The following is a 27,262-nucleotide window of genomic DNA, read 5'->3' as shown; positions in this document are numbered from 1 at the left end:
TATCTGTTCCAGTGGCCAGAATTTTTTTTTTTCTACATCTTCATTCATGGAGATTTTTTCACATTCCTGCAGAGCCAATCATTTGATGACGGGTCATCGGTCAGTATAGGAGATTTGGGAGACTCCGCTGGTCATCAAATTATTGGCTCAGGAATGCAACAAAAACCAAAAAAAATCTCCATGTTCCCTCGTTTTCTAGGCTTCATGCGGTGTCATGTTTTGGGGTGAAATACTCCTTTAAGACGGTCGCATGCACGTGGAAAATAGCTGATCTACCGTGAGTTTGTAGATAATCTATTTTGTACTTTTGTGCTAAGATTGTACTATGGAGCATAAATGAGGCATAAATAATAATGTAATTTTGTTATTCTGAGGAGGACACATTCCAATCAGGATCCTTCCTAATAGTCCTCTTGACTATTCATATCATATTTAAATATATAATAAATATAACATAAAAAGGTTAATATCATGTGTCCTAAATGTCTTTGTGTTTAGACATTATATTGTATGGTAGTTTTTCCTGTTACGCAAGTCAAGGAGAAAGGCGTGTCTCCGTCAGGACAAACCATGCAAGTGGTATAAAACAGGCAACTATGTTGTGTTGAGACCTGACCTGATACTGCCAGCCCATCTTTCAACACTACAGAGGTATGTACCTGGAAATAAGGTAAAAAAAAAAAAGGTCCTATATATTTATTTATATTTCATGTATGTATGCTTATTTGATTTTAACATAATTTCCAAAATACGATTTTTTTTAACAAATCTGTCAAAAACATAGAGGATGCTTATTGTAAACCTTGTCAGCAGGTATAGGTAACAATTTAAAGTATTTTTGCTTCTCTTTATAGAATAGAACCCTGTCAGTAACACTTAATTAAAGGTTGGGTCTAGGATGCATTCTAATTGCATTTAAAATGCATTATAATCCTCTAAAAAGGCAGTATAACACTCATTATAAATGTTTATAATCATGTATGACAACTTATAACAACATTTAAGTGCTGGTAAGGCATTATAAGCTCAGTGGAACAGCACATTATAACTATCTTAACTTAGATAGTTATGGTGTTTTGGTTATAAGTTGTTATGCATAATTATAAAAACGTATGAGTGTTGTGAAGCATTGTAAGTGCATTATAATGTTTCTTTGATTGATTTACTGATTATTTTATTTCCGTGTCCCTCATGGGTTTGTAAGACAAGCTGAGCAATGTGAAACTAGTCATTTTTTACATGCTAACTTACCAGTTTGTCAGGATGTTTACGACTCCATTACAAAACTAAGCTCAAAGTTCTGAGACAAGCAGAACGCTGATGGCAGGTAGTAAAACCTTTAAAATAATTGCAGTTTAGCTTTAGAGCACATATTTATCCAAGAGATCTTTTTTTTAACACATCATTAGCAGCGAACATAAATTATCTGGGCATTGACTAGCAAGATTCATGTTCCAATGCAGTTAGTGCAATGCATAATGCAATGCATGCAGTTGGTGCAATGCATAACTTGTTTCCTAATCTAAGCATCTAGGAATTCCCCCATCAACTGTCAGACATCTGTAGTGGCACACCCTCCATATACAGCGAAATACTCCTCACTGTTCTGGGAGTGTTAAATATTAACCTAATGGACCATCTTTACACTCTCACAGTGAATTGAACACTGAGGGTTTTACTGTGTGTACCCATGATCGCCTATCTTTCTCACAGTTGTCAGGAATGTTAACAGCGTGACTCTACTAGAAGAGACACTGTACTGAAAGACAAGAGCAGATAGTTTAAACACAGAAGAATATACTGCATAATAGCCAATAACCTTTTACAAAACCTTCCCTGCTCTCCATCTTATTCATAATCCTTTAGATGGCGTACTCTACCAAGACTATTGCAGCAGGCTGCTTTGGAAAAGTATACAAAGAGAAGTATGATGATACATGGGCTGCGATAAAGAGGGTTCCACAGCACCTCATCAGCAAGAAGGACCTAGAGCGAGAGTGCCAAGTGTATAAGTGAGTATGAGTGTGCTAATAGTAAATGATACATGATATACAACCAGAAAAAAAAACACGAGGGTAATCCTTTGTCTTGATCATGGTCATCTGCAGCAAGGCAACTCATCCTAACATAGTGAAGCTTCTGGGAAACATAACTCTCACGGATTCCAAATGGGTCCTGCCACTGGAGTTCATCTTTGGAGAAGATTTAGAGACCACCATCTTTAAAGCATCGAGGTCTAAAATACAGGTAAATACAGGTATCACTTCTCAGGGATGGGGTTGTCAAATATGGATTTGGAGTTAATAATCACAGGGTTCATAAGGATAAAATAGTAATCTAATCTCCCGGTGTGATTAATTCAGCTGAATCCAACAATAAATCAACTTCAACCATGAATGCAAAATGTACATGAGGGACAGCGTGAACTTAATTAAATATTTTGTCTTGCCATGGCTGAGACATAAATTAGATTTGGCAAATTACAGTAGAACTCATTATTCAGATGTGGTTCTTGTTGAAGTAATATTAATCATTCTGTACTGTAAATTCTGTTGCTACTGCTATTTCTGGTTCCTCCTCTGTCAATTGTGAAATGTTTTCAATATCTTTCTTCTTTTATGAGATCAATGGTTTTAACTATAAGCCTGAATCCTTGTGCCACAATTTAACACCCATGTGTCCTATTTTACTTGAGTTCACCCCTATCTCCCTTCAACACGTTTTAGATATAGTCACCTGCATCTTATTCTAGCCCTTTGAAGTAATCCATATTACATTTCAAATTCTAAGATATGCCTGTCATAGTCCCTATCTCCTATCCATTCTATAGCCTACCAGTCCCTGGCTGTGTTCCTTACTTTAAGACCTTCCATAAATACAGCCTAAGAATTACAAGCCTATAAACTTCAAATGTTCTCCAAAATACTTGGAAAAAGTTGTTGTGGAGCAGCTCCTTCACATGATTTAAGACATCATTTACAAATGTAATTTGTGACTTGGATCACAAACACAAGACAAAGGTAGACTGGCCAAGAACTTCTGCAGAAACTGTCTACTGGTAGTAGGCTACAGGTCATGGAATAATTAAGCTACGACTGTTCCAACAGACTGGACAGCATCTAATCTTGTATTTCCTGTAATTCCGCTTAGGCACATTCCGTAGAAGTTATTTTCCAAACTTAATCTCCTCGCAAGACTGAGATAATATACATTTACAGTAGCCTATACCTTTCAGACATAAATGTAGTTCAAAGTGCTTTACATTCAAGTAAAAAACACAGGTTAAACAAATAAGTTAAAGTCTAGTAAAGAGTCAAATTAAAACAAGTTTTTAGCTGCCTCTTAAAGACGTCAACCAAGGATTCCATTGATCATGCCTTCCTAAGTACCTATTCAACAGGCATAATAAATGAGTTGGTATTTCTTATTATACCCATGTTATTAACCACAGATCTGTCCCTATTAATTCATACACTCATTTTAGACTTCTGACTTTATAATGCTATTTTCACTTGCGGCAGTCAAGCTGCCTTGGCTGGTCTAGGCGGCAACCAGGTATCGAATTACATCCAGTCGTTGGTCCAGTATTTCACATACCTGTATTCTTGCTCCCTTATTCCAGCCTGAAATGGTTCCCTTCCTAAAGTGTGTTTAAAATGGTATATAAATAGCCTACAGTAATTATATATATATATATATATATATATATATATATATATATATATATATATATATATATATATAATCTCCTAAACATTCAACTTTTCTTTACCCTTTTTGTCACTACAGTTGACTCCATCCAACAAGGGGACAATTATCCTAGGCATGTGTGAAGGTCTGCTTCACCTCCACCTTAAAGACATTGTCCATCAAGACCTCAAGCCAGAAAACATTATGGTGAGTTTGTCTTCAATATACCAGCATTATTTGAAAGTGCATGACAAGCTTGACAACAATTAAACTCCACCATTATCTTCCAGGTTGAGCATGCCACAAACAGGGCCGTAATCATTGACTTAGGACTGGCCAAGTTCTACCGCAATGGTCTCAACTCTGCCATAGACATGGGCAACGAAGCCTACTCAGCTCCCGAGGTGCTACAGAGGGGCAGCCAACGTGACCAGCGCTCAGATGTGTGGGCCATGGGTAAAATCATTGCAGAGCTCTGTGCCCGCATTAGACTGCACACACCCAGTGTCTGTCCCGCTAAGGTCAAGGAGACCCTACGGGATCAGCCGCACTGCCATGCAGTCTGTAGGATGGTGGAGAGTGACCCTACTCTGAGGGCTTCCATGGCTGGTGTCATAAATGACATAAGGAGGCCCGGGGGTAGAGGGACCACTGGTGGACATCCAGCAAGAAGGCCCCTCCCGAAACGCTTGACCCAACCAGAAATGCGAAACCGATCTCCATCACCAATAGGCAGAACTGCATCACCAAATCGCTTAGCTCCATCACCCATAATTACATTACCAGTGAAGAGAGCCATATCACCGAGTAGGTGGGAGCGTGCAGCCTCTCCCAAACGAGAAAACGCAGGGTTGCATCCTCAAGCTGTAACACACCGTGACAGGTCTCCTTCACCACGGCCAACAGAGAAGACCCAGGCGCTGGTCCCAGCAGGAACAACAGGACTTAGTCAGGACTTTATGAAGATGATGCTCTACAAGGAGGCCACTAAGGATCTCCCCTGTGGCCTGCCTACAACAGGGGTGGTGACAGTACGTCACTTTGAGGAAAAAGATGGGGAAGTTGAAACATGGGGGCAGACAGAGGTGGTGACACGAGGTGGTAGGATAGTAAAGTATGACGATGTACGGTTCAAAAACAAATAAGGACACAAGGCATAACACTTGATTGTTTCCATTTGAAATAACATCTACAAAAAATGTGAACATTCATTTTCTTTAGTTCCTTTTAAATGGAACATACCAAACACTCAGCTGGAATGTAAACAGGTTTGTTCATTTAAGCTGTACCGATTCAGAAAGAAACAAAGAAAGTGTTGCTCCTACCTACACAGGGTAAACAAACATGTTGTGCATGCTCCTATGGTCAACATTCTGTATGTTACAATATCAAATCAGTCACAGATCTGTATTCTGGCCCCATTAATTCATACACTCATATCACTTTTAGAGTAGACTAGTGCCTTTTATGCACTTTTACCTTGGGTCAGTCAAGTTGCACAATATTCTGCCAAAGGAAAAACAGACAAATCATATGAACCAACTAGTGTGTCAGCCAACACACATTATGACACTATAAATGTATAAATAGATGCATTTTTGAGTAATCATTTTTATTAATAATTTTATAAGGCCACTGTGGACTATGTGCAGAATTCACTCAAAGAGAAGAATGATAAATCTGAAATAAAAACACAAAACATAACACCAAAAGCTTTGTCCTAGTTTACATCAACACTACCTGTGATGAGGACTTTCTACAGATGCTGACCAATACAGCATTTCAACCTCACAATAGAGGCAAATCAAATGGAACAGCAGAGCAGTCTTTATGTAGCCTATATGAAATCAAATACTGCATGAAATGTTCAAAACCAGTGGTTTTCATTTAAAGGATCCCCCCAAATTAATATATATTTAGCCACATACTTTTCTGAAAATATTAGTGACGTTTCAGAACCCTCTCAAGGACCCCTGGGGATCACTGGACCCCACTTTGAGAACCACTGTTCTAAACCATACATAATGGAGAGTATATCATGTCTCTTGAATTATAAGGTTCCAACCAGGTGTTGGGTGTCCAAAAAAAAATTCTTTGACAATTTTGTTCATATAATGTGATAATGTTTAGAAAGCACTGTATAGAAAAATAATGTGTACACAATAATGTGAATTAAAAAACAAACAAAACAACACTACAATGTATTTTTCTTTTCCAATAGTGAAGTGTAACACCTGATAACTTGGAACCCTGTAATTCTGAGCTCACACACTTGCACTAACAACACAGACACATTAACATGCTCCAACTTGTCAAGAAGAGAATTTTGTATAGTATATTGTGTTCCATACACATTCTGGTCTCCTTACAAAGGCTATGTGTCATGCATATTCAGTCTTGATATATAAAGGTGAAAGCAGTATTGCATACATTGACTAGTATTAAGCCTAATTCATACTCTGTCGCGTGACAGCATCGATCGCCGAAAATAGCTGATTATTCTAGCCAACAAAGCGACACACATTGTTGCTAAGGCCATAGGAGATTATGAAGAAATCACATCATATAAGAATATAAGACTATTTGTTGTCCTGCAATATGCAACACAACATCACAGGCCCCCAATGCCACTGGTAGATCATTAACTTTTCTCTCTTTTTTTTTAGAGAGAAAACAACCTCACAAGATGGCACCCCCCTTTCCATTGAGATAAATGGACAGGTGGCGCTATCTTGTGAGGTCTGAGCAATTAAAACATGTGTTCTTTATTGATAGTGGATTAAAAAACATGACATGGAATCAAAATTAAGATTTACATTCCAGAAACATACAGATTGGTGACAATTTAAAAGAAAAACCAATAAAATAAATAAAAGACTGGGGAAATGTAACAAACGCCAAACGATAATGTCAATACAGGATGTGATCAGGGCAGAGAACAGTTCAGGGATATTATAGTAGGGTTGCAGTGCATAAGTGCATAAACTCAATTAAAACTACAAAGATGCATGCACATTTCAGAGTTAAGTGGTGCAAAACCCATAGGCCCTGATATAAATACAGGGACGTGGAAAAGTGATATGGTCAGATGAGTCATTAATCATATTCTCAGTGAGTGCATGTGTGGGCATTCTGGGAAAGTGGCATACACCAAGAGAATGGTACAGGCCTTAATGCTTGACCCCTACAGTCCAGTGGGAACTTATTTTGACGATGAAACATCTTTCTTGGTGACAGTGGTCTCATCCAGGATGATATATCGTCACTGAATGGTTTACTTTGAAGAGTATGAAAATGATATGCATCTATGCTATGGCCTCCACAATAAAATAAAAAAGTGCTCTCCATCACAATAATCAAAACACCAAAAGCGCCATCCCTCCAGCACAGTTCCAAAACTCATAAAACATGCCAAGGCGCAGAGAAACTGTTCTGTTCCGATAGTCACTATAAGACACTTTGCGTTAGTTCTTCTTTAATTTGTCACCTGTCTGTATATCTTCCATATCTCCCAAAGCAGGGGAGAACACCACAACACTAAACCCTGGAATTAAAGTAAAACTCTAGTATTGACCATCATTACAACCCTTTGGGGTATACTGGTATACTTTCTAAAATTAAACCCTTGAAGTAGAGAATGACAGTAGGTCTTCTGGGTGAAATTGTAATGCCAACTTGTATGAAATGAGATAGGCCAGTCGATTGTGTAATACACTGATCGAGAGAAAATATTTACAGGCAGAGTACACACACACAACCACACACACACACACTCTCTCTCTCTCGCTCTCTCTCTCTCGCTCTCTCTCACACACACACACACACACACACACACACACACACACACACACACACACACACACACACACACACACAAAGAGCTGTCTTTGGTTTCAGCCTATACACTTACAGAGAGTTGCGTACTTGTGTAAACGATCATATCCAAAAAGGTAGAGGGTAAAAGGGAAGAAAAAAGATGACATGCAGTACGTGGGCCTTAGTGGTAAGGACAAGGCAGATGCCATGGAGCATTATTCTTAAAAATGAAGAAAATCAACTTTACGCAACCTCAACTTGCAATTAATGCAAAAGTTGCAATGCAAATGTAATTATGACAACAGCATATTTTGGGTAGAATGTTCGATGCTGGAAACACACAAACACTCTTATTTAGAATGGTTGAAATCCCTTATTTGTGTGTGAAAGACAGACCACCATATGTTATGAAATGTCATTTCCTAACAAGTCATCATTGTTAAAGAATGTTCTAAAGCTGTTAAGTTTCACCAATTTCATAAATGTAATAGAGCAGGGGTTTTCAACAGGTGGTCCGTGGAGGTATTGCATGTGGTATGTAGCAAAGTGAAGATTTTGTATTTTCTTCCACGGAACAGTGCACTAATCCGTCTGTGCACTGTTCCGTGGAAGTGCGTCAATGTTATCAGAATTACTGGAAAGTCTGAGGTTAAGAAATTCCACAGAAAAGGCAGTTAGAATCTCAAGAAGGGTGAAGTGTACCAGCTTGCCTGATTGAGTCCTCATTATTAGGAAATGTGCCCATATAATCATGTCATCATGTGCTATATCTTGCACGTATTTGCCATTTTTACTATATATATATATATTACTATTATTAAAATAGTTTAAATAGCCATAATGTATGGATGTAGATCTGCTAGTTGAACTATTTTAAAATATTTTTCAAGATAGTAAAATATAGAAAAGAAAGTTTAGGGATAAAGGTGGTCAACAGTGGTCCCCACTCCCCAGGTTGATTCTTAGTCAAGGTGGTGGTCCCTGGCTCACAATCAGTTGAAAACCCCTGTCATAGAGTAATGCACACATTTGTTGTTTTACAATTTAGTGTTGTACTTTGGGGTTGGGCACTCATTATGATTCCACTTTCAAATCCCTCATCTAAAGTGAAAGTGAATGATGGACAAAGGGCCTCAAATGTAACTTGAACTTCTCCTCATCTTCTCCCCACGGGTGATTTGTACTTAGTTTTGTGCTGGTGTTAGTACCAAAATAGTCGATAAGCTTATACATCTCTGCTGTCAGGAAGAAACCACCTAACCAAAATGTTCATTTTTCAGGAAATGAAAAATATATTTTTTTCCCAGGAAATTAAGAAAGGCTATTTTGAAAACAAAGCAATACTGCCTCATCAAAGTTGATGTTGTGATTTATATATTGTCAATTACTTGCATGAGAGTGGCAGAGGTGGTGGAATTAGTTGTTTTAGCAGACAGTTTGAGGGTCCAATGGAGATGAGGGGGTTTGTCCAAAGCGCTTTTTACTACTTTCCATTGGTTCAATCACAGACGTCACAGACGTTAAGTGTGTTCAATAGCACTGATTTATGCACAAAAAAATGTAAACCCTCAAGAATGGAGTTAGGTGGTTTCCTCCCGACATCAACAAATAGATATGCTATTTTCGGTGCTTGACACATTGTGTAACCGAGTATAACTCAGACAATACCACACCAAAACCAAGAGGGCTTCTGTGCAAGTTAAAGCCATTCAGTGGAACACTGGGAAAACTGGCTTTGCCTTTACAGTTCTCAGTGACTTCTCAAAAAGATAGACATGGATACAGAACAGGAAAAGCAGGATAGCTGGGGGTACAGCACACAGTTAAGTTCCAGAATTGACAGTGTGAATGTGTGTATATATGTACGCTGAATATGTACACATACAGCGTATAGTTGTGATGAGGCCTGTTGTTGAGGGATCAAGCCAGCACAGATACGACCAGAGTAAAATATGTAATAGCTTAGTTATAACCAGTGATTCTCAACCCCTCTCATTTCAAGGACACACAGATTCATCTTTTGGGCCATGATTTGATTTGATTGACTTCATTTGTATGTCTTTGACCCCAATGTAATATCCTCTGCAAATCCATCGAGTGCACAAATGGGACCAAATCATTCCATTTGCACGCTTCTCAACTATATGAATAATTTCACTGGGAATCCCTTCAAAGACCCCTGGATGTCCACAGACCTCATGCTGAGAACCACTGATATAAACAAAGATAAGACATGGGGAAGAAGGGAGATATGGGTCTGTCTGAATGTGAATGGGCAGTTCATCTGATTAGGGCTGCAACTATTGATTATTTTCTTAGTGATTATTCTATCGATTATTCGAATAGCATATTATTTTGAAAATCATTTTATAACGAATCGATGATTAGCCACTTTACTTAATCACATAACAGCATTGTGCAGAAAAGGGGAAAATAGTAATCTATACAAGCTACACAGATTTTATTTTAGCTTTTTGCCTATAATGACAAAATAGGGATATATTATTTATCGATTATTTTATAAAATTATCGAATATAGCTTTATTCATAATCGATTAAATCAATTACTTCAATTAACTGTTACACCCCTAAATCTGATGGAAGTGGGCTGATCATTGTCACCAGAACCATTCTCTATTTGACAATGGCAGATACAGTATGCAACCACACACAAACAATAAACAGAGGGTTGATATTGCATATGGATATGCAGAGATAAGCCTAACCCTAACCCATAATGAATGATAAAAACTATTCACAATAGCTTTACCTACAGTAGGCCTATACTGTACCTACAGTTTTATGATCTCAGGGGCCTCCTTCATAAAACATTCAGATGTAACCTAGATCAGTGGTTCTCAAAGTGGGGTCCAAGTCAGGGTTACTTGACCCAAATTGAGCACTATACTCTCATGTGCTGTAGATTGTACATCGAGGACAGTGACATTTGCAGAGTACCGTTCCCATTTAATAACCTTGGCTGTGGGATTAAAGCTACAATATTAGAGTTATTTTAATGAGCCAAGGTTATTTGAACCAGTCTTAAGAGTATGTTAACGTATTACCAAACAATATAATTGATTTACCACATCTGCAGTGGTTGCAGGTAGTCTCGAGAAATGTTGTCCCTTTTGACTGGTAGGACACCTAGTGGTTGACAATGTCAATAACATTATTTAAAGAACTAATTGTGCTGAATGTACTCTACACGGCAATCTTTATTTTGTCATAGTTTTTACATTGTTGCAAATTACATCTATCCATCATGAGAGAGATAACTTACGGATTGAAGACTTAAGGATAAAATATGTGCATCAGAATGATTTTATAACCGAGGCCCCATGACATGTTGGCTGTGAACAGGATATGCATGCTGTTAGCAGCTTCTAAGCTATGACATACTGTATAATCAGTGGTTCTCACTTTTTCATGTCAAGGACACCTCAAATAATATGTAATTGGTCCAAGACTGTAGATACAAGATTTAAGAAAAAAAAAAGAAGATCTATAATAGATCAACGGATTTCAAAAAGCTGGTTAAAAGTGGTAAAACTGATTTTGCTGGGGACCCCCTGGGACCCCCTCAAGGACCCCTGGGGGTCCCCAAACCACACTTTGAGAACCACTGCTGTATATACGTACACCCCACAGTAAAGTTCCTTCATTCACTATTCACCGTTTAAGCTTCACACTGAGGGAACTAAGGTCCCTATCTGTGCTGCGTTTTCTGTGGCTTTTTGGTGAAATGTAATGTGCGGCAACATGTCCCTGACAACTTTTTTTTAAACATAAGGTAGAGTGAAAAAAATAAACAAAAGCACACAAGATTCTAAGGCATCACACGGTTTGACCAGCGATCCCACAACACTGTGGATATATAAACTCATAGAGTCTGTCTTTTAGATTTCTCCACCTCTCTGCCACAGATCCCTCAGAAGTCAAAACCCAGTAGAGTGATAGGAGTATATGAGGACTTGCAGGATGAGGGCGGAGAGCAGTCATTTATTCACAGACTCGTAAGGGTTCGTGTCAACGATTACAGCATCTATATGTTTAATCCTAAAGGGTGCCACGATCACCCCAAATCACGAGCCTTCCCAGTAATGAAGTCTGCTAATTCCGGGAAGTGAGAAATCAAGGAAGGAAATGAGATGAAAAAGGTGTGAGTGAACTGCAGACCACCCAGGAGAAATCATCAAATCCTGCAGTAGGCACTGAAATGATCAACCAAAAGGAAGTAAAAAAACTAAAGAGAACAAAAGCCAAAGGGAGGCATCTTCAATAGTCAGCCTTGCTGGGTTCCTCATGCTTAAGCCTAATTTATGCTCCGCCACGCCATGGCGTTGTGCGCTGAGAACGGCCGACCTACAAGCCCACAAAACATTGCGGATGCAACATGTTCTGAACTTGTAAGTTGGCTATTCTCTGCGCACAACACCGTCACACGACAAAGTATGAATCGGGCTTCAAGCATTATCTCTGTGGGTGGTCCTCTTTGAGTTTGGCAGGCCCGTTGTCTGGGACTTTGGCTGGGGAAATGGCTGGTTGATTGACTGGGGGATTGGCTGGTTGATTGACTGGAGGACTGGCAGGTTTCTTAGCTGAGGGTTTGGCTGCTTCCTTGACTGGGGTATTAGCTGGAGGTTTGGCTGGAGGCTTGACTGCTCCTTTGGGGGGAGGGTCTTTCGATCGAGTCGGTACAGGAGGGGGAGGAGAGTGTAAACCATTCTCGTTGCCGATGTTGACAGTGACGTTTGTATACAGGGGAAAGTACTCCCTTGACAGTACCTCGTATTCAGCGGTGTTCATGCCATCCAGCTTCCATGTCTGACGAGTCTTGGCCAGCATATTGAACCTTGAAATGGGAGCAAAATGCATCAAACAACACCAAAGATTTCACGTAAATTGCACGCTGCGTTCATGATATGAGGCTTTTTGTTCAAACGGGCCAATCCTGCAAACTTTGAAAGCCAATGTTAGCCAATTAGGATAGAATATGAAATACCGGACAGATCCGTCTGATGATTTGCGGGATTTTGGGAAAGAATCTGGAGGAGTAATATAAAAAAATGTGTTTCACAAAAGTCGGCCTCCTGGTGGCGCTATAACAGGCCGTTCTGGAAAATTCTGGAGATAAGCTGGTAACAGACGGACGGACGGACGGACGGACGCACACACACACACACACACACACACACACACACACACACACACACACACACACACACACGGACGGACGGACGGACGAACTCACACACATGGACGGAGTGCAAAACATTACTCTCTTCCCATGCCTTCGGCCTGGTGAAGACAATAAGACGTGCAAGACCTGACACATCTATTGTATTTCCTGCAGGAAACTCATCATAAATGTTGTTGTTGTCCAAAACCATTACTTTTCAGGAAATATAAAAAAAGAACCTGTGTTCAAATGGATCCAGTGAAATGATATGGTCACAACTCACAAGCTCTTGTTAATACTCTTCATTTCACATAAAAAGATAGAATATGGAGATACAAGGTTGCTGCCTGATGGCAACGGCATGCACTTGAATCTGAAAGGCAAACGTGGCTACTTTTTGTCTGTACCTCTTTGGGTTGACATCATTGCCTTTATCCAGCTTGTGCTTGATCATCTTGTAGCGGCCCACCTTTAGGTTAGGACGAGTGATGTACATCCCACCCAAAGAGACTCTAAAATGATAGGGGGAAATTAACTTCACCAAAGCACTTTTACAGACCAACAGGAACTCATCCAGCCATTCTAAGTATGAGCACATGAGAACTGTATATGAGCATAACTCAGTTATGATATGGTGGCGTCACAGTTTCATAGACACTCGATATGACGTGGAAAAAGAATTGCCGTGCCAATAGACTTCCACATACCACTGAGGTTATCTCAGTTAATATAAACTACTTAATGGCCTTCACTGTCATCCTTTACAAGGAAGACAGAGTAAAATTGTCACAATTACTACATAATCGCCTGATAAAAATGTCTTCGTTTGTACGTTGAAAGCAGAAATAGCATATCTATAAGTTGTGACACACTATATAAAAAAGAATTACTATAAAAAAAAAGTAATACATTTTAAAATATGGCCTATTTTAGTCATAGTACATTATTTACAGTACTGATTATTAGCACCAGTCATTGTCATTCATTTCTTTGTATAATTTTGTCATATCTGCCCTGTGTAATTTTAGTTTACAATGCATAAAAGCTTAAATGTAATTGGTGTGGAGCCAGATGATAGCCAATTAATTTTTTCCTGTAAACTCAATAAGAGTTGGTTTATCTTAGTGCTTCTCTTTATCGTGAACAAAAATAACAGTTAATCATATCCTTGTAAAAAAATGCCATTAGTGCCTAAAACAAAGTCAACTCGGCACAAAGTTAAGCATTCTCACCTGATTCCTATATCATCATCCTCTCCTCCCCAGCCCCAGTAGTTGTTGGGAAAGCCATTCATCTTCAGGTAATGTAGAGGAGTTAGGGCAGACACACCTCCGAAATACATCTTGTATGGAAGCCTGGAGAGGAATGTTGTGCAACAAAAAGACAAAAAAATAAAAGGACTATTGTAATGAAATGTCTGAAGAGTATATTAGCAGTTTTATTGTCATATTGTAAGGACAACAAAACAAATAATCTTTCATTTAAGTGCGCTAGTGTTGCTGAAGCAATCAAGTGAAGATAGCTCCGCTCTATTGGTTGCCATGACAATTTTTCTAACCATATTCCCCCCTAGTATTTCAGGGTTTTAATTAAGAAATTGAATATATATTGTTTTACAGTTTTGAGGGGCGCTAGCCCCTCCTATATTCAGCTTTTAGTGTCTATTTTTGTCTTACAAACATTAAATTCCCATTGACAATGAATGGAGAATATTACGTCATAGTGTCGGAGCAAATAGGCATAGTGCCCTATATCACAGGTTCCCTTACCCCTTATCCCTAAACTTATTTGCAATTTTATTTTTTATTTTATTTATACATTTTAAAATAGTACAAATAGCTGATCTACAAGCTAACAACGTGTCGATGTAGATTGGCTAGTTGAACTATTTTTTATATTTTAAAATAGTAAAAAATGTCAAATAAGTTTAGGGATAAGGGTTAAGGGGTGGCGCAAGATGGAGCCCAGTGTCTATTTTACGTCATGATGATGTACGATGATAAGAACGCGCCTCACTTCACACGGGTATGATTTTTGTATACTACAACCCATTTACATCTACCCTCATGCACATACCCGACCTACTGATGCGTTTCCAATCTTTTGGACCTAACTTCATGTACATACTGTACCTGCTGCTAATTTTGCTATGTGTATACGAATACTTATGCTTTTGATTTTCTTTCCTGGAAACAACAAAATGGAGCTTGCCCAAAACGCATATATCACTCACTGATTTACAACTGTGAACCTGTGATATGGCAAAACTGAATCAAAGTATCACTATCATAGTCCATCTTCTTACCATGTTCTCCCCTTGTGTATATACAAATACAAATACGAATACAAATACAAATAAATAATACAAAAAGACTCACTTGTAACCAAACTTGTCCATGGCAATTGCAGCATGCTTTGGGTTGGAGTCACAGACATACAAGTTGCGGTCATCCTCTGGGATGAGGTCAACATCATGGTAGAAGAGGCAGTCCCAGTCTTCCTCCCTCATGGCCTCCCGGAAGCCTACGTTCATTAGCTTGGCGCGGTTAAATGTGTAGTTCCCCGCCTGAAAAGGACACAGAGGAGAACGTCAACGTTTACACCAAGGGTACTGACAATTCAATCTCTAACCGCTTTTCTCTACTGCATTGAAGAGCAATCCAAAGTCTTTAGGGAGGTTCATATTGAGTCGGTGACAGAATTGGGTTCCAAAGCAGTAGGACTACGTTTTGTTAGTGGCTGGCTGTACGCCGTTCTAGCACCTCTAGCAGCTGCATTTAGAAGTGCCCAGATGTATCGGTAGACGGAGATTTCCGATCGGTCTGGCAATGCAAGACTACATTGAGTGCAACTGAAATGCATCTTTTTGCATGTCCCTCAACACACAGAATCCTAAACAGCATAAGAGGGTATTGTGTGTTTGTGTGTGCATGTATTCACCTTCACCTTTGTCTTGTGAAGTGGTTGACCTGGAGAGTACTATATTATGGGCTAACAATAGCCTGGAAACAAGCCAAATCTACCACAGGAAAAAAACAATCCCTTTGGAGAATTGGTCTGTCACACTTTGCTGTGACGTTGGAATCTCTTTTTAACTGTGAGTTGGAGATAGAAATTCCACACCAAAGTTCCAGACTAATATATCCACGCAGTGATATTAGTCTGGCCATGCCAGGCTAGGCCAACAATGGCACAGATGTATATGTGCACATGTCTCTAGGATTATGATATAGATGCCATGTCAGGATTGCAGATAACAAACAACTAATTGCCAGTGAAATAGCATCTTTGAACATACCGTACATGATTTAATCTGGCATCACACATGACTCATGACATCACTCTGTTGGACAATGTCATACACTAAAGGCCAGTCCAGTCCACACCACTACTACTTGCAACATGAAAATACTTGCAACCATTATCCCCAATGACAGTTGCAAGGAGTTGTATTGCTGTGGACTGGCCTTAAACCTGTTTTGTTGCAACTGGTTGCATTGGTGGTCTTAATTTTTAGGCATTTGTGCATGTTTGTTTTTCTGCTGGTCCATTTGGAGAACAAATGCATTATGTCCAATGCATGATTCATGGTCCCAAGTCTAGGTCCCGAGAGACATAAGATGCTGATTACTGACTTGGCAGATGCAAGACACAGCATGTAGGTGACAGGGATAATAGGAATGCAACATGTAGAAACAATGCAATGGCAAAACAAGCTCCAAAGATGTAAGGGATAAAATGCTTGGGGAAGAAACATGAAGCTGCTTGTTACAAGGACATTAAACCCCTAAGCTGTTGAACTCTACCCAGGCTAGTTGAACTCCACAATTTACAAAGAGATGCATGTCCAGATTGTGCACACAATGAGCACAAGGGGGCACTATTGATCCAGCCAAATTCTACATGTGCCCCAATATTGAACATGCAACTGTTTGCCCTTAAGAAGGCCATCTGAAACATGTAGGCATATGTTTTTATCGTCCAAAGATTAACTAGGCTGTTTTATTAAAGATGTTTAACATGGGAGAGAGTCCTTGGAACCTTTTTCTTTTTGTATGCCGACAACTGTGTTTTGAAACAAAAGGTGTCAAGTCGCTGAATGGCTCACTTTCACTCATGTAGCAAGGAAACCCCAAATCACATATTTAAAGAGAAAACTGTTACCATGGTTACCAGTGGATGCATCGTTAGCCTCTTGAGCATGGGTGGGTAGGGACAAACCATTGTTCATGATAATGCATTTCCATTGATAGTGTATTTCGACTTTTTGTCTGTGGTTATTTGATCATAAATGTATTTTTAGAAAAGAGCAGATGCACACCTCAAAAGGTTGGCGACAGGTGTGTAGGACAAAAATTGCATACAGTATATTCAAAAAGGGATCTCTGATAACGATATCAAATAAGAGAACCCGCACACTGTCAGGAACTTGCAAAAAATGTCTCTCTTTATTCTATGTTTTGGTTAGACGTTCATCAGGACAGACAATACAGGGCACAATAACCAACCACCAAAACATTTAAAGTCTACACACTGGGTGTAACCTGTTGCAAAGTCCTGACAGTGTGCAGGTTCTCTTCTTTGATGTCATTTTCAGAGATCGACCCCCTTTATATATATATATATATATATATATATATATACCCCCCACAGAGGCTGAAATTCACACAAATAAAAAATATCTGGACTCAATTTTTAACAATTATTAACCTATGACCTTTGACCCTGATAAAAGTAAGTAAAATAACTGTAATATATGTTAGAATGTCTAGAACATGTTTTATTTATTATTATGAAAGATATCCCTCAAATATAAATGATTAATTTTCGGAGCAATGAACCTTTGGAGAAACTATTTTGTTTTGGGGATTACCGTCAGGCTAAAGTACTTTTGGTCCAAATGGGATGATTTCCCAGCATATTGGGGTTTCGGAATAAGGGGTCCTGGGAAATCAGAACAATGGCATGGCATCTTGGATTGTATGTGTGTGCATCAGAAAGAGCAAGAGTCTCACTTGGTGGATGACATAAATTCCATAGTTGAGCTGTTGACGCTGCAGGAATGGATGCAGGTAGTAAAGTAGGAACTTCAGGTGGTGTTCCCTGTGTCTGTGGGGAATGATGATGGCGGTGCGATGGCGTGCCACACAGTCAGGTGGCCTGTATCGTCCCCCACGGACCACCAGCGGATTCTTCCTCTGGACTTCTGCCAGGGTTAGCCCTGATGGGAGGTTAACATGGATGGGTCCACCTGTGAACAAGGATAAAAGGGGTATTACAAGGAATACCAGAACACTCGCCTCAAAACAGTTGCCTCGGGTGTCTAGCCGGCGTCTAGCCTGGTAATGCTAAACGTAAGCTCAGCAAACTATGCCTTAAACGGTTAAACCTAACCTTAGCACTCGGCAGAAAAAAATGAGGGCGAGGGATTCCGGTTACCATGGCCGAGTCCTACCAAAATAAGAAACATCATACCTTTTTGTTCATCATATGAAATTTATTTTCAATTTAGTCCATCTATCCATTGATCGATACAAAAATGCAGTGTTCAGTACTGAATTTGGGGATTGGGAATTTGAAAAATACAGACTGGCTGCTTATGATAATTAATGCCATGGGCCTAGTTGGCAAAATTATAATAGCGATCTTTATTAATACTTCACCAATCAGAACAAACTGCTGCATAAGAGCAGACTTAGTGCTACACAACATATTTTATATGTTCCCTGCTCATGAGCATCCCTTTTTTGTGTGGCTCTATGCCAAAAGGTTCTCTATATAGATAAGTAAGTTATTGGCATAGAGCGAATACAGATATAGAACATATAGACATTAGTTTGTTTATTTAGATAACAAATGTCAATCAATTCCCGGTAGTCTTGCGTGTAGATTGTAATTTGTGACATCTACATAATTCATTAAAATTATCTATCAAAGCAGTCTAATGACGTAAAGATTTTCCCCAATACTGTAAGTCAACCAATCCGACATCGTTATATCAACACAGGAGGTAACCAGCATATGAGGTTATTATAATGCTCCATCATTAACACACTGTTAAATATTATTATGAATTAATTCAATGGCATTTGGCAGACTGACTTCACCAACAGTAGGACTGTATTTTTATACCATTAGAACTGTCACGATCATGAAATTGAGGGGGAAAAAAACAGTGACTAACAATTGTATTTGCGTTTAAGATATAAACAAAAATCACACCCGTGTGAACTGAGTGGTGCTTTGTCAACACTCAGCCTTTATTTACTACACTTCCAAGGCAAAACAATACCTCATGTCATTCCTTAGAGAAGTGAAACTATAATGAAATACTATAACTTTTTGCTGAAGAGTTGGTTTGCTGGATACACTTTTGAACATAGCGATGTTTCAAACTCAGTTTACAAGGAGTAGGCTACAATCAATGGACGTCACTCGCATCCAGTAGGATTTACTTTAATTTGTCATTATGAAAGTTTCTTGAATTTTGGCGGAGCAGATTAATGTAGGCTACATTATAGAGCAAGGGACACTGATGGACAGCGCACGCCGCACACACACACACACACAGTGTGTTTATGAAGTATGAAGTCGCTGTCTGCGAAACTGTAGAGGAGTTTGGTCCTTGTCCCTTACCGAAATAGTTCCATACGACCGACGTACAGTTCTTTTTGGGAAATAGCCCTTCCTCAACCTCCACTCCCTCGACATCAGAGTATAATTGGCCGTCCATTTCCGTCTTTCTTTACATAGTGCAGTGAGTGAGTGTAGACAAACTCCTGTGTGTGTCCCGTTTCCCTCCCTCTGCCCATGCAGAAGAAAGGGGGCGGGGACTTTGGGAGAGCTTAGAACACAACCGATCTATAAGCAAACAATGCCTTGCATTGCAGTGGCGACGCGTTGTTAGCTTGTAGATGCGTTATTTTTGGTGAACGAAACCCTCGTACTGCAGAAGTATAAATTACACATCATAGAATGTGCATTCACTGCATCTGATGCAGCAAATTTATTGTGATGGAAACGATAACTCTAAAAAGCCATATCGTGGAGACATTGTATCGTCCCAACAATATTTATCACCATATCGAACACCCCTAATAGGAACTAGTTTTGCTGCTCATAAATGATAGAGTAGACGGAAATTATGTTAAATATATTGAACCTTGGGTGGGTTTTTCTTTTTTACCAACGCTGACCTGTACGACCAAAGTAAAGCAATTGGAAACAAATGTATATCTTCAGGTTGAAACGTCACGTGCGAAGAAAAGTGGAAGAAAATAAATGTAAAACTTTTGCAACATAATCCAGTGTGCAGACTGCGTGATTGTTCGCTTGTCAGTTGTGACTAAGGCCACAGGTAAGGTTATGCGAGGGCAAATTAAAATGCATTTTGCCTCCAGTTAAACCCCCAGAATTTGCATGGGTTCATATTACATGTGATTGTGTAATAATGCAAGATGCAGAACTGTGACTTTCCCTAGGCAAAAATCAGTTTAACAACTTGTAACTCCATGTACAAGCTGTTGATCTGCCAGTTGATTTTTTTTAAATAAACATGGAATCTTTTTAAAAACATTTTAACAACAAATATTTTCAGGCGGGAGTGCGCGACTGCGAACTTGTGCGAAGTCAAATACCTATTTAATTTGCCCTTGACATGAAAAAGAACCACTGCTTTGATTCATCCTCAGCCACAAACTAGACCCACCATTACTGGCAGAGCTGAATGACGGTAACTGGCCTCGTCAAACCTGCTTTATTAATGAGTCCCCAGGAGGCTCCCGCTTACATTCTTCTTCCTGGCAGTGAGGGACTCTAGTCTCCAGTGACCTTTCTTTTCTTCCAGTATTAGTGTAAAAAAAATCCTTTCATTCTAGTTCAGCCATGCCATGTAGATCGGTTATCAAGTTCTAGTGTGATATTACTGTACCAGAAATAATGGGGAGGACAACGGAGCAGAGGGCAGGGCTACTGTACATGGTACACAAACTATGAATGGACTCTGACCTTCTGCGTTGATTGTTTGAATTGGACTGGATTAGATTGTTTGCATTTAGGGCGCTTTCACACCCAAAGTTCGCTTAGAAGGTCCGGATCAAGGATCAAGGACCAAATATTTGCATTTTGATTTTGGTCTGTTTGGTGTTCACACAGGACTTTGTAAAGCGTACCAAATATGTAAACAAATGACACGTCCAAAAAAAGAAAGCGCCCACCGTCATAACAGCCGCCTCCATTATTTTCAATGAACCTATCGCACACCGGTGGCGTCCGACGCGCGCTGACGCCTCGCCTGACGCGCCGATAGAACCAGTTCTATTTTCCAGGCGTCACCGCGCGGCAACGCGTCGCGCCGGTGTGTGTTGGGCTTAAGACGCTTGAAATGCAGATGAAGGCGATTCAGTCTCCTTAATTTGAAATGTCATGATTTGGGTTTAGATTTGATATAAATGAATGCTACTAAATAATTGAGATTGTATTCTTGTTGACTGAATAAAACAGTGGTTTTCAACTGATTATGAACCAGGGACCACCACCCTGACTGAGAATCAACCTGGGGACCATTGTTGTGTTGGGAGGGGGGATATGGTCGTGGTGTGGGGGAAAGAAATTAACCTTCCATATTAAACTCATGTTGCTGTTCATTGTAACTTACTCTATGAGTAAGCAGACACTTGCGGTTGATTATGGGCACATTTCCTTATAATGCTGACTCAACCAGGCAATCCGGTACGGTTTCCCTTGAGATTCTAACTCACTTTTCTGTGGAAGTTCTTGACATCCGACTTCCCAGTAACTGACAACATCGACTCGTCATCATTTGTCACCAGATCATTTACTGCGTTGTTTCTCAACTTTCTCTAACCCTAACCCAATACAATAAATTCAAATACGAATCTGCATTAACTACATTACCTACATTACTAAATGCATGGTCAGGGACCACATGCAACACCTTCACGGACCACCTGTTGAAAACCCATGGAATAAAACATCACTCATAATGGTATTAGTCCAAGTGAGAGGAATAACACATTATGTTCTGTGATGATTGAAGGTCCAGTATTAGACGTGCAGACCATTCAAGTCAAAGACTATCATTCTAATGTGGTGATAATTGATTGCCATGTGCCATTTTGACTTAGAGTGGAGTAGAGTTAAGAGTGGGTGAATCTAGCTAGACTGTACATTGCTTCTTATTTTGGTGCTGTTATTTCTTTACGTGTCTGCAAAGTTACAGAAATAGTTAACTGGGCGAATGTCTTACATCACATTAACCAAAGTTCCAACTCCTCAGTTAATAGATTTTGGGGGGCACCCGTTGGCCTAGCGGTCCAGGCGCATACCACATAGGCGCATGACTGACAGCGTGTCACAGGTTCGAGTCCCGATCCAGACGACCTTTGCTGCGTGTCATTCCCAGTCTCTCTCTCCCTAACCCTTTTATACTACCAATCTCTGGTGAGAGAGGTTGACATTTTTGAACATATAATTTTAGAACAATTGAATCAGTTGCAATTACTTTTTACTAATCAACGCCACCATTCAATTAACAACAAAGCTAAGGGTATTGCAAGATTGCATTGACAACATAGTATAAATGAAAAATGTGGTATATTATATAAATAGGAACATGCTCTGAATATGCCTGTCCATCTAAAACCATCCAGCTAAATGGCTGTCGTGTAAGGAGTCAGATAGGTGGGCCTACAGTATTTCAGCTTGGATCGATGCGGTGTGTGACAAAAGTGAACAAAAAGTGAAGTCAAAAAGACAAACCCTGGTCAAACAGAAAACATACAGCCGCAAAAACAAAAAAACTGTATAAACATTGTGCTCACCTATAAAGGGTGATATCTTGGGGCAGAAGGGCATGTCTTCTCCTTTGTGATGAGCCTTGCCCAGGGCTGAGAGGTTGGCATACACATCTCCCCCAAAGGAGACTGCGCCTGCCGTGTGGTTGCGGGGGCTCTCCGGCTTGCGGAAGATACGGATGAAGTAGTTGACCCGCTTCTGGTAGCCCTCTCGGGACAGCAGCGCCATGACCACCAGCTGGACGCCCAGGAACATGAACAGGTAACGCCATTTGGACTGGATGCTGAACATGGCGACAGCTTCTGTGTAGGGTTTGTCACCAACATGAAAATTGTAGTTGATGGTTAATTGTCGTACAAATGATTGTGATAAACGATTGAATTTTTATTTCTGTTTGCCTTTTATGCTTTGTAAATAAGCAAAGTTGCACAGGTTATATATAATAAATAACTAAAATATACAAAGACATTTCAGATAATGACCGGTACCCAGTGTTTCCCCTATATATGCATTAATTGCACGGGTCCGACGCATGCACGAGTGCTGCACAAGCATGCATGCGTGAAAGCTCCCCTCCACACAATCAGCTTCTGCCTACTGCCTAGGAGAAACACTGGCTACAAATAATGAAAATAAAAACTGTAATATGGCACCCACATTATTTTTCTTAATCCACTATTAAGAAAAATAATGTGGGTGCCATATTACATTATTTATTTCCGCAAAATATCATATCTAGCATATCTACAAGCTAACTGTTAACTGGTAGATCTGCAGTTTCCACTTTATGTTCGAAAATATATTTAAAACTTTTCAAATACAGTATATAACACTTTTCAACATGGAAACAATTATGACCGCTATCTCAACTAATTGCGATTAGCCATGTATGACTGACTGTCCTACCTCTGCGTTGTCAGTGCAGCAGGCGTCGGGGGGGCAGGATGAGGTTGAGTGCAGCGTGGGTTTGTTGTGGGTTGTTCCAAGGCGTGGATTGACCCTACCCTCACTTGGTGGATGGTTTGATTGTCAATAGTCTTCAAAGGGGGGCTAGTGTTGATACTCTAAACTCCTGTGCACAAGGACAAGTCGTACTACAGAGCTGTACAACATGGCAGTAGCGAAGAAGTCTGGAACGTTATGTACATTATGTTCTTTCACTCAATATGATGGAATATATAATGAGGAAGACATATTTTACTATAGAAGGCACTTCGGGACAACTCAAGTGTACTGTCAACTTGACAAAACCAGTTTTTTGCTGGAAAAATGAAAAAAATCCAGAAATGAAGGGAAAAAAATAAAATAAAAAGGGAAAAAAAGGAATAAGGTATTGTGTGTCTATTGCAACCACATTCCCCACCGCTGCTGTTCAAGATGTGGCAGAGAACTCTGAAAGCTGCTGTTGGTCCTCTGGTGGCCTGGCGTGGGATGGCAATGCCAGCTCCACATCATGTAGCGTCGCCACAACAGAATGCCATCAGTCGTCCAGCACAGCTCATTCTTCCTCGTGTCCAAACAAAAAAGCAAAACAGAAAACAAACTGCAGCATCAGTCTCTCTGCTCCCTTTCTCCCGTGGCGTGCTTTTTATCCTGCCTTCTGTTCTCTCTGCCGTCTGTTGTTCTCTCCTGGGGGGAGGCCTCCGCTGCAGCAACAACAGCAGTCACCCCACCCCAACAAAAGGCACATATGCGGCCGCACAGGCCCTATCTTTTACAGAGGATTATTCAACTTGCTCTTGCTCATTGGGGAGGGCTGGCCGACTGATGGACTGACTGGCTGGCTGGCAGAGACAGTGGGGGAGTAGACCAGTGTGGGAGGAGTGGTCAGGGTATGTCCGTTTGTGTGTCAGAGGAGGGCCAGGCACAGAGAGAAGTAGGGAAGTAGTGGAAGAGGAGGAGGAGGAGGAGGTCTGATGCCCACTGCTATTGTCCCATCTTGGGGATCCAATGTGGAGCTGAGAAGCCGCTGTAGGGGCTGGTTGGGGGTCAAGAGGAGGCGGGGCTCGGTAGACCACCACACGAAGGGGATTTGGACCAATCAATCGAGCGGGCCTCTGAAAGACAAACATCAACACAGGAGGTTACATTCATGACCGTTACTGTTCTGGTTAAAGTGCTGATGCTTGCACGTTTGGGTAATTAGGGACAGGGTAGCATGTGTTATTTACAGCATAAGCGATGACTAGCGGTGCATAGTGCAGATGCAAAAATATGAACATATTGCGTTTGTTTACACAGTCAACAAGCACAGCTGGAGAGTGGGGGTTCACCATTGTGGGCTCCAATATGGGCCGAAAGACAGATACCAATCAGACAGATACCGATAAGAGTATTATGGACGGCCGTAGCTTAGTGGGTAGAGAGCCTGAACTCAGATGGTCACCAGTTCGCCTCCTGTCAATGTGTCAAAGTACCCTTAAGCAAGACACTCAACTCCTAAATCCTGGTCTCTATACTGCCTCCCCTTGGCCAGCCGGGTTGCCTGATGGAGGGGAAAGGAACTGGTTGGAATAGCGTGTTCCTTCCACGCGCTACGTTCAACCTGTCAGTTGAAAAGAAGTGGCTTGGACTCCTTATGCATTGAAGGAAGTTATGACATCAGTCTGAGTGTAGCACTGACAAGCTTGATGTGGCCAATTACTTAAACATCTTCTTTACAAACATAGCCACAACTCTGGTTAATAAACTGTCCTCCCACACTGGCCCACCTCCCGCAGCAACAGAGAAGACAAATAAAGAAATAAAAATAAAGTTTGATTCAAACTGTCAGCTATTTTTGAGTGGTCCAACCACTCCAAAAAACAGCAATGTCCGTGTTCACCTATGTGTTGGTTAATGAGTATGAGTATCAGTAGGGCCACTGTTGTGCCAGAAACGGAGTGAGAGACAGTGCTGCACTGTTGCCTGCTAATGAGAGAGAGAGAGAGAGAGAGAGAGAGAGAGAGGGGAGTTGCACCACTCGGTTCACACGGGTGTGATTTTTTGTCATTCTAGTCTAGCATGTCATGATCTTTGTGTTTTCAAACGTGACCCAAGACAATCGGTTGAGTTGGCTGTTCAATGTTCATTGCAACGAGGAAGTCAATATGTGATTAGTTTCACTGTCTTTTTGTTGTCATTGCATCGTTTTGGTTACGTTAATGGACTTCTGGTATTGTCGCATTATTAGTAGTCTATTTGAGAACAGCGAGGAAGCCTATAAGTCATAAGTCATGATCGATGTATTATGTCGATACATTTTATTCATCGTTTTCTACAGTCAAGGGTTGTCTATTTAGTCTTAAAGAAACAGAATGTCACATTGCTTTACACAACACAATCAATAACATATACACAATATGATTATATTGGTTAATGATGGTTTTATAACAGAGCTAAAGTTAATTAAATGATAAAATTGCTGACTGATGACAGTTAAAAGAAAAATCACCTGGGGAACAATACGCAATGAACATGTCCGAAAGAGAAGGTTATGCATCATCATAAGTATATGATTTATAGTGTTACCACTGCATTATATACCATAGGCCTATAGCCTAGGCTACAAGACAAGTCAAGCATTAGGCTATAATGTTAACTTTTGATCAACTCACATCAATAATACCGGGTGAAAGAAATATGTCACATATTGTACAATGATCTGAAAAATGAATGAAAATCTAGGCGTGCCCGTCACGGCTACCAAAATGTATTTGTGTGTGCTCCAGGACCACTGACATTATACTAAGGCATATCTCGCTTATTTCTTAAGCGATTCTTAAAATTAAAAAGATCGCCATAATCCTTGGGAACTCTACTTTCAATTGGTGTTGTCAGCCAAGACTGTATTGTCTTCCAATCTAACAATATAGTCACATTACGCACAGGTACGCACAGAGGTTGCTGCATCTTCCTGTCCTGTCATTACAAGGAGCGAGCGAGCGCCCATAGATATAGGCTATATTAAAGGCCTTTTATATATGTGATACATTATGTGTTCTCACATAATGTGTGAGTCAGAGCTAACGTTACTCATTGATCATTTACCGTCTGATTGATACCACAGCAATCAACTAGATTGCATTTTAATAACAAAACGTATTGGACATAATTATTTTCTGTGTGGAGTTTGCATGTTCCCCCCCGTGTCCTCTAGGTTAGGTACCCTCACAAAAAACATGCAGTAATCCTGGTCTCTAAAAACTACCTCCCCCTGGCCAGCCGGGGCGCCTGATGGAGGGGAAAGGAACTGGTTGGAATAACGTGTTCCTTCCACGCGCTACGTCCGGCTGGGGAAACTCTCCCTTGTCAGGTGAAAAGAATCAGCTTGGACTACTCATGCATGAAGGAAGCATGAGGTAAGTCCGCTGCTGCCCCCCCCCCCCCCCAGGTTGGCAGAGGAAGTGTAGCGCCCAGGATTACATTAGATAATTGACACTGGGTGAAAGAAATGGGTTGCAAAATTATAGATAAAAAAAAATGTAATGCGCCCCCCCCCCACCAATACTGTACACGTTTTTCCATATAACAGCTATAGTGTCTGAACACAAACTTTAAATAATGCCATTGACATTGAATGGAGAATTTACGTCATATGTGTCTGAGCAAATTGGCTGGGCATGCCACCCTTGGCCAATAAGGGACCACCGTTCTTGATGAGGTACGATGATGTACGATTAGAGCGCACCTCACTTCACACGAGATGATTTCCCTTTCTTCATAGTAGTGTATACTTGTACGTCTTTAAATGTTCTGATGAATTGAAAATTGAGGACC

At 40.4% G+C, this 27,262-nt stretch overlaps 2 protein-coding genes across 3 annotated transcripts in view; one reads left to right on the top strand and one right to left on the bottom strand.

Annotated features, from left to right (window-relative positions):
- The first annotated feature begins 583 nt into the window (after positions 1-583).
- LOC308318939 (uncharacterized protein) lies at positions 584-11,257 on the top strand. Its single transcript, XM_080768673.1, has 5 exons — positions 584-651; positions 1,867-2,012; positions 2,109-2,247; positions 3,790-3,897; positions 3,981-11,257. The coding sequence occupies exons 2-5, from the start codon at positions 1,867-1,869 to the stop codon at positions 4,833-4,835; spliced, it is 1,248 nt and encodes a 415-aa protein (XP_080624799.1). The 5' UTR covers positions 584-651; the 3' UTR covers positions 4,836-11,257.
- The window catches only part of LOC308318938 (beta-1,4-galactosyltransferase 3), a 29,801-nt gene continuing 13,318 nt past the window's right edge, over positions 10,780-27,262 (bottom strand). The window contains exons 2-8 of one of the 2 annotated variants that reach the window (XM_080768671.1): positions 23,411-24,561; positions 22,531-22,806; positions 17,704-17,939; positions 15,067-15,254; positions 13,921-14,043; positions 13,096-13,200; positions 10,780-12,361 (exon numbers count right to left, since the gene is read on the bottom strand). In XM_080768671.1, coding sequence (XP_080624797.1) covers positions 11,980-12,361; positions 13,096-13,200; positions 13,921-14,043; positions 15,067-15,254; positions 17,704-17,939; positions 22,531-22,795 — 1,299 coding nt within the window. In that variant the 5' untranslated portion in view covers positions 22,796-22,806; positions 23,411-24,561 and the 3' untranslated portion in view covers positions 10,780-11,979. The remainder of the gene's footprint in view (positions 12,362-13,095; positions 13,201-13,920; positions 14,044-15,066; positions 15,255-17,703; positions 17,940-22,530; positions 22,807-23,410; positions 24,562-27,262) is intronic. The other variant, XM_080768672.1, reaches the window with a different exon arrangement.

This window comes from Protomyctophum bolini (genome assembly GCF_963924005.1).
Source record: "Protomyctophum bolini genome assembly, chromosome: 7".
Lineage (NCBI taxonomy): Eukaryota > Metazoa > Chordata > Actinopteri > Myctophiformes > Myctophidae > Protomyctophum > Protomyctophum bolini.
Note: the sequence above shows the minus strand (reverse complement) of the source record. Positions and strands in the feature narration are given on the sequence as shown.

Bases quoted from the DNA above. Each gene is read 5' to 3' on its own strand.
- LOC308318939 (XM_080768673.1), top strand. From the start codon at position 1,867: ATGGCGTACTCTACCAAGACTATTGCAGCAGGCTGCTTTGGAAAAGTA. The intron at 2,013-2,108 runs GTGAGTATGAGT...GGTCATCTGCAG, and splicing joins CGAGAGTGCCAAGTGTATAA to CAAGGCAACTCATCCTAACA. The intron at 3,898-3,980 runs GTGAGTTTGTCT...ATTATCTTCCAG, and splicing joins TCAAGCCAGAAAACATTATG to GTTGAGCATGCCACAAACAG.